Source organism: Nilaparvata lugens, chromosome 3 (genome assembly GCF_014356525.2).
Source record: "Nilaparvata lugens isolate BPH chromosome 3, ASM1435652v1, whole genome shotgun sequence".
Classification (NCBI taxonomy): domain Eukaryota; kingdom Metazoa; phylum Arthropoda; class Insecta; order Hemiptera; family Delphacidae; genus Nilaparvata; species Nilaparvata lugens.
In genome coordinates this window covers 39,501,544-39,513,487 of record NC_052506.1, presented here as the reverse complement: position 1 = coordinate 39,513,487, position 11,944 = coordinate 39,501,544, and the positions used below count along the sequence as shown (strand labels likewise).

General features: G+C 34.3%; 1 protein-coding gene across 3 annotated transcripts in view; it reads left to right on the top strand.

Annotated features, from left to right (window-relative positions):
• Positions 1-5,784: 5,784 nt before the first annotated feature.
• The window catches only part of LOC111048633 (52 kDa repressor of the inhibitor of the protein kinase), a 46,026-nt gene continuing 39,866 nt past the window's right edge, over positions 5,785-11,944 (top strand). The window contains exon 1 of one of the 3 annotated variants that reach the window (XM_022334558.2): positions 5,785-6,111. In XM_022334558.2, the coding sequence (XP_022190250.2) occupies positions 6,002-6,111 (110 nt within the window). In that variant the 5' untranslated portion in view covers positions 5,785-6,001. The remainder of the gene's footprint in view (positions 6,112-11,944) is intronic. The other 2 variants (XM_022334559.2, XR_002605929.2) reach the window with 2 other exon arrangements.

Genomic DNA, 11,944 nt, shown 5'->3' with positions numbered 1-11,944 from the left:
ACTTGTTGACAGACCAGAGGACACAAAAATTATTGATGTTAAGTGGGTCTATACCAAAAGTCAGAAATCAATTTTAAAGCTAGACTAGTAGTGAGAGGTTTTCAACAAAAAGAAATAGTTGATGATATCTATTCACCTGTAGCTAAAATGTTGTCATTGAAAATATTATTGTCATACTGTTGCAAAATGGGTTTATACATAGAACAAATGGATGTTGTAACAGCATTTCTAAATGGCAAGGTTCTATCAGAATTATTTGTACATCAAACTAAGGGATATGAAGATGGAACTAATAGGGTTTGTAAGTTGGATAAAGCTTTGTATGGATTGCGAGAGAGTCCAAGAGCTTGGTATGAATGTTTTGGCGAATTTATTGGGAATTTCACTAAGAATTCTAAGTATATTGAAGTACTATCATTTAGTTTATTATCATTTTGTTCATGAAAATTATTTGAATGGTACTATTGACATAGTAAAGGTTGATTCAGAAAATAATATTGCAGATATCATGACAAAGTCTTTGGCTACGTATTGTAAAATTTAATAAGTTCAAGAAAATTATTAACTTGGTTGCTCAGGATAAGTGCATTATTGAAACATATTGTTCTATTTTACTCATTTTGTGATTTGTTATTTAGATATAATTAATGTAAGGTGTATTGGATATCGATGAGTATCGATATGTACATTTATATCTAGTATTGATTACTAATATCGATTGTTCATTACTTGTATCGATGTATCGATTGCACTTCGCAGAAAAATGGCAACTGACGTATTTTAATAATTAAAATTAGTACCAGGTCTTTAGTATGCTAATTGAGAGCTTTATTGTGCTAATAATTTTTATCCAGTTAATCGTATTGGTTGTGGTTTACAAGTTCAATGAATGTGAGTTTTATAAAAGTGTGTATTATTATTAGCATAATCCAACAGTTTCAAAGGTGAAAGGATAGGTAAGAGGGTTAGGATTTTTCTTTGAAGTCCAAAGTATTAAATGTGAAAGGGTCTGGGGTTAGGTTTTTTAAGTTATATTTGATAATGTTTCATTAAGGTAGGTTAAGTTTTTGCTTTAAAATTGCAATATGCTAGAAAGGGCTAGGGTACAGGTAGAATTATGGTTTTTGATATTTCAAAGGTGAAAAGATAGGTTAGGAGGTTGGGAGTTTGCTTTGAAATTGCAATATACTGGAAGGGATTATGTGTTTTTACCAAGATTTATGTTTATTAATGCTTTAAATATAAAAGGGGAGTTTAAAGGGTTAGGTTTGAAATGACAATATGCTGACTTAGTTATAGTGTTTTTTAAGTTTAGTTAAATAACAACCATTATATTTTATTAATTATATTATTGAAAAGTACTCTTTCTTTTATTGAATGAAATGATGATATATTGATAATTATATCGAGTTTAATGATAAATCATCATTGGATAATAATAATAAATTATCATCATCAAAATGGAATGACGATTGGCTTCAGCTACGGTGCTCGGTAACCATCATCACAAAGAACGTTACATTCAAAGAACTGACTGAATGGAACGGGAAAAAACCATTACTAACGCATGCGCGATACGGTGCTGTCTGAGACCGAGAGTGGTTTGTGTTTAATTTAAGCCTGGTACTATAGTGAGGTCCACGTTATAATGACAGTATTTTTCAACTTTGGTTTTGCTATCCTTGTCTATCATTCGACAAAGCCGGTGTTACTATCCTTTTCTAGGTTCACAACGATGCCAATTATGTTTTTGACAGTGTTGAAATATAATTAATTAATGCAGAGAATCAGTATCGCTATTCTTCTATTTTTATCCACTGCCATTATAACGTGGACCTCACTATAGCCAAGTTTGAAGTTTCCATACTGTATGTATACTGTGACTGTATCTCGACCTTAAACCAGTTATAGAATAGACACGCTGGGAATTCTAACCTCTGAAGCCAACATCTACTGCCATATCTCCAAATCGTGACGTCATCATCGGATAGAAAACTTTCAGATTGTGTCTATTTCAGAAGGATGTAAATTATTATTCATCAAAATGGTAACTCCAGCTGCGCTCCCGCTGAAATAGACACAATCTGCTATGGAAAACAATGTAAACAAACTCTACAGAAAAGTTTTCTATCTGATGCTGACATCACGATTTGGAGATATGGCAGTAAATGTTGGCTTCATCGACTTTCAGTATGAACAAAGACCTTGAAGAGATCTTCAAGGTCCTTGAGCATGAATATACAATAGGCCGTGTCTATTCTATAACTGGTCTAAGATCTCGACCGCCGACTGAATGACAACCGACTCTGACAGCTGTTTCGGACCTGACTCCTGTACAACTGTACACCTGTACTGGCGAAGTGAAACGTTTGTAGATGAAAAGAAAAGAGAGATTAGTTAAATAAAACCGCTGTAAAATTAGCGTATAATTAAAAAAAATACATTCAAAAGTATATGTATTTGAATGTGATATATCGGACCAAAAATATCAATATAACTGATACTATCGGGACGAATTTGTTGATGGCAATATATCAGCCACAGAATATTGATGTATCAAAAATATTGATATATTGCTGCCATCCTATCGACAACACGACAACTCGTGAACCGCAGAACTGGTGATGCCACTGACACAGAATAGGTACAGAATGGAAATTGTCAATAAAACGCCTATCTAACCGATGCTTTTTACATGGTGCAAATACTATAGACACGTCACGTGACCTTGGGAAGTTCCAATCCTGGTCTTCTGATTGGCTCGTAGAAGTGAACAAGATCAATTGAACCGCATCATTAAAGTGATCCGAACCTACAATCAATACTATTATATAACAATATGGCGCTTCCTAACAAGATGGCGGATTTTTGCAACAGTTCTTATATAGTAACGTTATAATGACAGTATTTCATCAACTTTGATTTTGCTATCCTTGACAATCATTCAACATAACCGGTGGTACTATCCTTTTCTAGGTCCACAACGATGCCAATTATGTTTTTGACAGTGTATAAATATAATTAATTAATGCAGAGAATCGGCATCGCTATTCTTCTATCTTTATCCACTGCCATTATAGCGTGGACCTCACTATAGTACCCTGACGCAAAAATCCGCCATCTTGTTAGGAAGCGCCGCATTGTAAATTGTAATATAAGCAGCTTCTATTTGTCTCAGATACAGAGTAACGGCCAGCAACGGTCGCAGTTATCACATAGTTATTCAAAAGTATTCTTTGAGTATCTATAGTGAAGTCCACGTTATAATAGCAGTGTGTGATTTGCAATGGTGTTGCTATCCTTGTGTATCATTCAACAAAGCAGATGGCACTATAGTGAGATCCATGTTATAATGACAGTGGATTAAGATGGGAGAACAGCGTTGCCGATTCTCTGCCTTGTTTATGTAACCGGTGGAGGTATTTTCAACCCTACACCACACCTGACATCATTGTAATTGGAGGAGGTATCTAACACTACCCCCACCTGAAATCATTTCTGTAACTGATGACATATTTGTCTCTATTGAGTTAACCTTCCAAAATATTAAATATATAAGAGTACATGTGGTTTGATAGTCATTCTTGCAGAGACTATACCACCGCTGGCCACCAATGTAAACCGGAGGGGGGTTGTTTCTTCTTTTCTATAATATTTGCTAAAGTTTACTGCTATAAATTCATCTACCGGTATTTGAATCCTTGATTGGTTGGGAGCTTTTAGTGGATTTGTTCATTCAAATGCACAGATTATCATCATTGTCACATATTCTAGCAAACATAGTAACTACGAGCCAGGAACTTCAATGAAAAATACTTTTTAAAATTCAACCTCAGGTTTATTGAACTCATTAACGAATCAATAGAAATCATGTCAAATTTTCAAACAGAGTTACTCAGAAAAAGAAAGAATACTCAATTTCAATCTATACATTTTGGGAACCTGCTAACTTGCTGCATTTAAATTTGGGCCTCGGTCATTCTATGAAATTAAATTTTGAGCTTAATAAGAAAAACAATAAAAGTTTGGCACTCACCATTTTAACAATATTCAAACTTGGACTCTTCAGAAACACTCACATACGCTTTAATAAAACTCACTATACTCAAACTCACACGCACAAATAATTACCTGATTCTACTCCTTCTAACTCCATGAAATTTGGTTTTCTATTCAACTGGATAAAAATTACTGATAACTGAAAGTTTAACAATTTGTCCCTCTGAATGGGAAATTGGCCCATTCAGAGGACCGAGGATCGCACACAGTTACATGATTTTCCGTTCACATCTCAATTCCAACTGTGGCCTTTTCACTGAAAATTATTCCCCCTCCACGAGCGTTGAGCACAACTTCCAGTGGAAAAGCCAAAGCTGCAAAAAGGTCAATGCTCATACAATTTTCAAATACAGTGGCTTTTTCGACATGAAATTGAAACTGCACTTGGAAAATGCACGAAAATTGCTTTAATTTTGACAACTAAGCAACAAGTTAGCAAATTCAAACAAGACAGAGTCAATTCTCACACTAAAAACGCAGGGTTCAACATACAGTTAGAATCAAAGTTCATTTCAGTTCAAAAACCTGAAAAACAATATAAGATACACAAAAACAACTACAATAATACCCACTCAATATCACACTATTACATTTAATTATCTTTCCACATTGTCAAAAACAGATTTGGCATCGTTGCAGAGAAAGAAAAGGATAGTACTACCTGCTTTGTCGAATGATAGACATGGATAGCAACACCAAAGTTGATCAAATACTGTCATTATAATGTGGACCTCACTATATCTCTCTCATGCATTGCAAGGTTGCCATTGACACATCGTTTATCAACAATGTAGAAATTCAACTAATTGACAAAATAGGGTAAGGGTTAGGTTTTATTTAGATTATATTTAATAATGTTTCATAAGGATAGGTTAGGTTTTTGCTTTGAAATTGCAATATGCTAGACGGGGCTAGGGTCCAGGTAGAGTTATGTTTTTTGTTGTTTCAAAGGTGAAAGGATAGATTAGGGGGTTAGGATTTTGCTTTGAAATCCAAAGTATTGAATGTGAAAGGTTTAGGGGTTAGGTTATTTCAAGTTATATTTAATAATGTTTCATAAGGCTAGGTTAAGTTTTTGCTTTAAAATTGCAATATGCTAGAAAGGGCTAGGGTACAGGTAGAATTATGGTTTTTGATATTTCAAAGGTGAAAAGATAGGTTAGTGGGTTAGGATTTTGCTTTGAAATTGCAATATGCTGGAAGGGATTATGGGTTTCTACAAAGATTCATGTTTATTTATGTTTTAAAAATGAAAGGGGAGGTTAGGGGGTTAGGTTTTTGCTTTGAAATGACAATATGCTGACTTAGTTATAGCACAGAGGAAAGAAACACTTTATGCTTATTCCGTGGTTATAGTGTTTTTCAACATTAGTTAAATAACAACCGTTATATTTTATTATATATATTATTGAAAAGTACTCTTACTTTTATTGAATGAAATGATGATAATATATTGATTATTATATCAAATTTAATGATAAATCATCATTGGATAATAATATCAAAATGCAATGACGGCTCCAGTTACGGTGCTCGGTAACCATCATCACAAAGAACGTTACATTCAAAGATCTGACTGAATGGAACGGGAAAAAACCGTTACTAACGCATGCGTGATACGGTGCTGTCTGAGACCGTGAGTGGTTTTGGTACGTTCGGATCACTTCAATGATCCGGATCAATTGATCTCATTCACTGCCACGAGCCAATCAGAAGATCAGGATTGGAACTTCCCAACGTCACGTGACGTGTCTAGTATTTGCGTCATGTAAGAAGCATTCTTGGTTTGATTACAATTATTACAAGTTTCCATTCTGTTCTGTTTCTGTACCTATTCTGTGACTGTATGTATACTGTGCTACTGACACTGACTCTGAGCTCATTCTTGTAAATAAAGTTTTTTTTACGTACCGTATTCAATAAGCCTCCATAATTTATTATTATGTATAGGAAGAGAAAAGGAGGTCGTTGGTGCTCAGCACCCAATTGCCACCGAAATTCAAACTCATATCCTGGAATGACATTTTTCCGGTTTCCAAAAGATGATGAACGGTTAGTAACTTATTGAAATCTCTTCTCAACCTAACAAGGACAAAATGAAAGTTGAGAAAGATCAAACCATAATGTAATAATATGTTGGATTTTAGTTAGCCTACTTTTTTGAACCATTAAGAAATTGCATGTGCGTTAGATTACTTTTTAAATTCATTGTTTTACGTTTTGTTTCTGTTGAAATCATTGATATAAAATTGAAGTATTTTAAATAGGCTAGGTGTCATTCATATTGTATTTTAAATTTGCATGTAGGCTTTTTCTAAAATTATGATATTTCAAATAATATCAACATATTGCCAGTTGAAAACACAGATCGAAGCTTTTTTGTCTGTGCTGAAACCTAACCTCCCCAACTTTTATTTTAATTTTACCTCCTAAACAGAATAATTGAACCAAAGACCTTAAGATTAAGATGCATCTGTTTAAGGTATTTGAATTGAACAGTACCTTTTAGGTTAGACCAGTGTAATAAAAACCTCTGCATTAATGATGACAAATGAATTTCCAATAAATTGAATTAGAATTTAAATAGTTGAACATCTCATACCAAAATCATATAAGAAAAAAGCACAAGTCGTATGATGATTCAATATCATCATTCTTCCCTCCTGCGTTTACACCGGAGGTAATAACACAAGTTTTTAAAATTTTCGGTATTAACTGATGTTAATTACAAAAGTCATTAACATCATGTTAAGTTGCGTTTACACCGGAGTTGAGTTTACACGAATTATTAACAAAATGTTTTCAACTTGACAGAATTGACAAAAAATTATCTTAACAAAAGTTAATAACTTGTGTTTTTTATAGAAAATTCCATGTTATTAACAAGATTATTATTTATCCATCGAGAATCGGTAAAGATTAAAGGAAATGAGTTATGTTAATAACAAAAGCCTCTTTTAGCGCATTAACCTTTGTTAATAACAGGTCCCCGCAACCCCCTCGCCCAGCATCCCTACACTTCATCTACAGTTGTTCCCTACCAAATACAACTGCAGACAAAACACGTGACAAAGTTATTAACTTTAGTTGATAACAAAACTAGCCGCCAAAAGAAAATGTTATTATGTTAAAAACTTTTGTTATCAACTCTGGTGATGATAAACGATTTGCACCTGGATGGTTCCAGCTTGCTTTTTGCTGATGACACCACCATCATTAGTCTGGGCAGACGGCCCCATGATGCCAAATTCGAAGCACAGGAGCTCTTTTCTGAGGCTAAGAAGTGGTTCTCTAATAATAAGCTGAAATTGAATGAGACCAAGACTCAGGGAATTGTCTGTACCCTAAGTAGAACAGAGATTCTTGATGCTGGTGCTGAACCTGTTTCCTTACTCGGTTTTTGTGTTGATAAAAAATGATCATGGGAGTCTCATATTTCCAAAGTCTGCAAGAGGCTCTCAAGAGTGATTTATCTGCTTCGGAAGATGAGAAGACTACTTACTGTTGAACGCCTGTTGATGCTGTACCATGCAGTATTTGCCAGCCACATACAGTATGACATCTTGATATGGGGACATTCGGCGCATGTGAAGGACATACTCCTGCTCCAGAAAAATTATACTCCGTGTAATGACGTTTAGCGAGTATGATGCACACTGTCAGCCCATATTCCAACGCTTGGGCATCCATACAGTTTATGGCATGTACATATTGTCATCGCTCCTACACGTCAGGAGAAACATCTGCACGTTTGCTAGAAGGGAGGAAGTGCACTCACATGGAACTCGAAGGGGGGTTGACTTGGATGTGCCGCGCTGTCGCCTGTCAAGAGTGAAGGACAGTTTTCCTGTTTTGGCGGTGCGAATGTTCAACTGCCTGCCGAACTCGGTTAGGGCACGCCCAGTCAATGTGTTCAGAAGCTCATTGTCAAAGTGGCTTGTTGGAAGGAGCTTCTACCGGTTAGAGGATTTTTTCGGCGAAAGCTTTGCTGGACTGTGACGCTGCCTACAGTTTTATGTACCATGTTTAATTGACACGAACTATCCAGGAAAACCTGGCCATGATTACGACTTTGGATATTTGGTGTAAACGCACTATAATTTGTTTACATTAGATCAGATATGAAGATCATTATGTTAATGATCACACCTGTTTCAATATTTTAAATTGTATTATTGACATTTTTTTTCTTTTTTCCTGGTTGTTATATTATTATGTGAATACTCTCATTAAATGAAATCATATGGAAGTCAGTTATATTGATAACATAAATCTTGTTAATAACAATGTATTTTCTGTTATGAGTTATTAACTTTTGTTAAGAGAAATTTTGGACGATTCAGTCAAGTTAATAACTTTTTGTGAATAACTCGCGTTATTAACTCCGGTGTGAACGCAGCTTTAGGAATTCAATGAATAGTCTTTCAAATAGGAAGGCACTCTGTGCTCTCTATAAGATCTTCGCAGGATGCCATCAGGAGGATCTGCTTTATCACTTAGGCTTGATCCTGTACTGCGTGTATCATCATGTTTTCCATTTTCCATAATAATTTTCTTGATTGTTCTCAGGTTCTGCTTGATCACTCAGGCTTGATCCTGTATTTGTATCATCTTCATTTTCATCATATTTCTCTAGATTGTTCTCTCCTCGAGGCTCTAGGTTCTTAGTGGTGGTCTCTCTTCCATCATTAAGCCGTACCTTGGCATACTGTGGGTTGATTTGAAGAATATCTACTTCCTCGACCAATGAATCGAATTTCTTTTTTATTATAGGGACTTTCATGAGCAATCTGAAGGGGCAAGCCAGGTTGGAAGTGCTATACTATTAGATGATTGTCTAGTGTCGGAACATTCTATCATGTGGCGTCTCATTAGTAGCCGTGCACAACAGGGATCGAATATAATGTAGATAATCTGGAAGCACGGATTCCCAATCTGATAAATCCATATTTCTATGCTTCAATGTAAGAGACACTGTGCGCCAAATTGTATTATTTTCTCGTTCAATGTGGCCATTTCCTGGTGGATTATAAGGTGATGTCATGGAAGTGGCAACTCCTCGATTATGAAGGAATTCCTGCAGCTCTCTGGATTTTAAAGTGGTTCCTCGGTCATTATGTACAAGGTAAATCAAATGTGGCGAACAAGTTCACAAGACACTGAATTACAGTTGATGAATTCATATTTGGACAAGGATATGCAAATGGAAACCTGGAGTATTCATCAATTATTGTCAACCGGTATTTGTTTTTTGTTTTTGATGGAAGAGGACCCTTGAAGACCATGTTAATTCTTTCAGATGGATGTATCGCCTTTATGAGTATTGATTTCAATTTCTTGAAAAATTGAGGTTTTATAGCATTACATGTTCGACATGATGAAGTCATTTTTCTGACATCCTTACCTGAATAGGGTAAATTATGGGCTCTTACCCAATGGATCATTCTACACCTTTTCCAACTGTATTTGAGAAAGTATCAATTGTAATTGAGAGTGGTAATTTGTATTTGAGAAAAAGTCAAATGTAAATGAGAATAGTCAAGTGATGAGAAGTCATCACTTGTAGTTGAGAATAGTGAATTTTATTTGAGAAACTATCATTTCAATTTGAGAACATACGATTTGAAATCGAGAAGTTGTCAGTTGTAATTGGGAAATTATTTTAAAAAACCAGTGCCTCCAGTACTTATATTTTTCATAACTGTACTCATAAAAAACAATATGATAATACTGTACCTATATTATTTTGATATTCCAATAAAACGTTAAATCTTTGAATAAAAAATCATTTTCGAGCCACAAAATCCATTGAAGAATAATTGCTTGATCAAAAGATCATAGAGAATTTGATCTTCATCAAGTGCAATATTTCACATAATGTTCGGAGACAAAAGTCGAGTTGCCAATACATACATAGAAATGATACTCATTAATCATTCGTAAACAGTACAGGGGAAATATTTTCACCATTGAAAATATTAATTTGCCCCCATCAAAGCCTATGGTAGTAATTGGAACACTGTGTACGTATTACAGAATCCTTTCCTGCTCTGATCAAACCTGTAGGCAACAGTAGGCTACAGAAGAGCCACGACATGTCAATTGGAAAATTTTCTCATTTTCAATTGATATCTTCTCAATTACATTTAACGATTTCTCAAATACAAATTTATTTTTCTCAAATACAATTCACTACTCTCAATTACATGTGATAACTTCCCAAATACAATATGACTATTCTCATTTACATCTGACATTCTCTCAATTACAAGTGACTATTCTCAAATACAATTTATACTTTCTCAAATAAAATTGGAAAAGGTGTAAGTTACTCCAGGGTGACACAGGTCGTGTTTAATATAATTATCTTAATAAATCAAACAGTTATCATGTGATTGAATAACATCACATGATATCCAAATATCTTCCCCTTTTACTTTCTCGAACATTTTCTTTTTCAACCTTTTCTTTGATTTCATCTTATTCTTAAAAACCTCTCATTTCCTCTTAATATTCTTCCGCTATTGGACTTCACCACATAATACCGTGGGGTATCAGCTTCATTAATAACTACTCCAGGCTCCCATAATTTTGTTCAATCTTGGATATAAATGGGCTGTTTTTCTTTGAAATAAGAGACACGTTTCTGTGACTGTTTATCGTATGTTGCTTTTTGTTGAATTTTATAGTTCTCTATTTGCACTGCTGTTTCTTTCCGAGGAAGTTGATGAAGTTTCAAACTATCTTGAGGATAAGGAAACTTTGTTCTTATCATTCGACCAAACATTAACTGAGCAGGAGAATTTAAATTTCAATAGACATCTCATTAAATACAAAATTCATATTATATTTCAATCCCTCTAGCTTTTAGCTATTTGAGGGATATGAAAAAAATTAAAATACAATCCCCATTTACTATGTTGCACTTTTATTTGTAAATTTCGCAATTCCAGAGGTAATGAGTTCAGAAGATATGGAATTCTGCACTCTGGAGTTCTTTTACCATAATTATTGTTGAATCTCTGGGGTCTATACATTCTGTTTCTCAATCCACTGTTTATTTCATTTATTTCTCTAAATTGGTTTATGAAATAATTCCGTGTCAAATCAGTATAATTGGCTAGGGCCCCCATGGACATAATTTTCCAATAGCTGGCGAACAATACCTTCAAAAAGAGCTCTTATTATCCTTTTTACAATATTCTGTAATGGCTGTTTTATATATTTCGGAGCTAAACTGTATATTGAGATACCATAGTACAGGGTACTCTGTATCATTGAATAGTAAATAATTATTTTAGTGCCAACAGGCAAATAGCTACTTATTCTAGAACACTTATAAAGTGCTGCTCTCATTATGTTTTTAGTGAATCTTTGTGCGATTTGAATCTCATATCAGAATCGAAAGTTTAGGTGTTATACTTTTACTGTAATCTAATCCTATCTGGTCCTGAGGATGACTTACCATTCAGTTTATTAATAACCAAATACAGAGAATGCAAATTCATGTTCTTGAAGTTCATGCTTAATTTATTGCCTATTGAATGATTTCCCTCTCTTAAATGCTGAGATAAGTCAAAGTGTTGCCCATTCATCCTACCATTAACCTCTTCAATTGTCAATTTAAATTTTTCCTTAAATTTCTCGGTCAAGTCATGCATATGATTTTCTTCAGTTACTTTGAAATTATTTTTGATTGATTCCATTATGGTTGGTTTACGTTTTTTATTGATAAATTGATTAATAGTTTTCAAAGTCTTTTTTGTATTATTAAAATTGTCGGAAAATAATCTATGGTAATAAAGTCTCTTCTCCAAACGAATTTTATTTGTCAGGTCATTTCTAATTGCCTTGAATTGGTTTCTTAGTTCTAAACTAGTAGTTC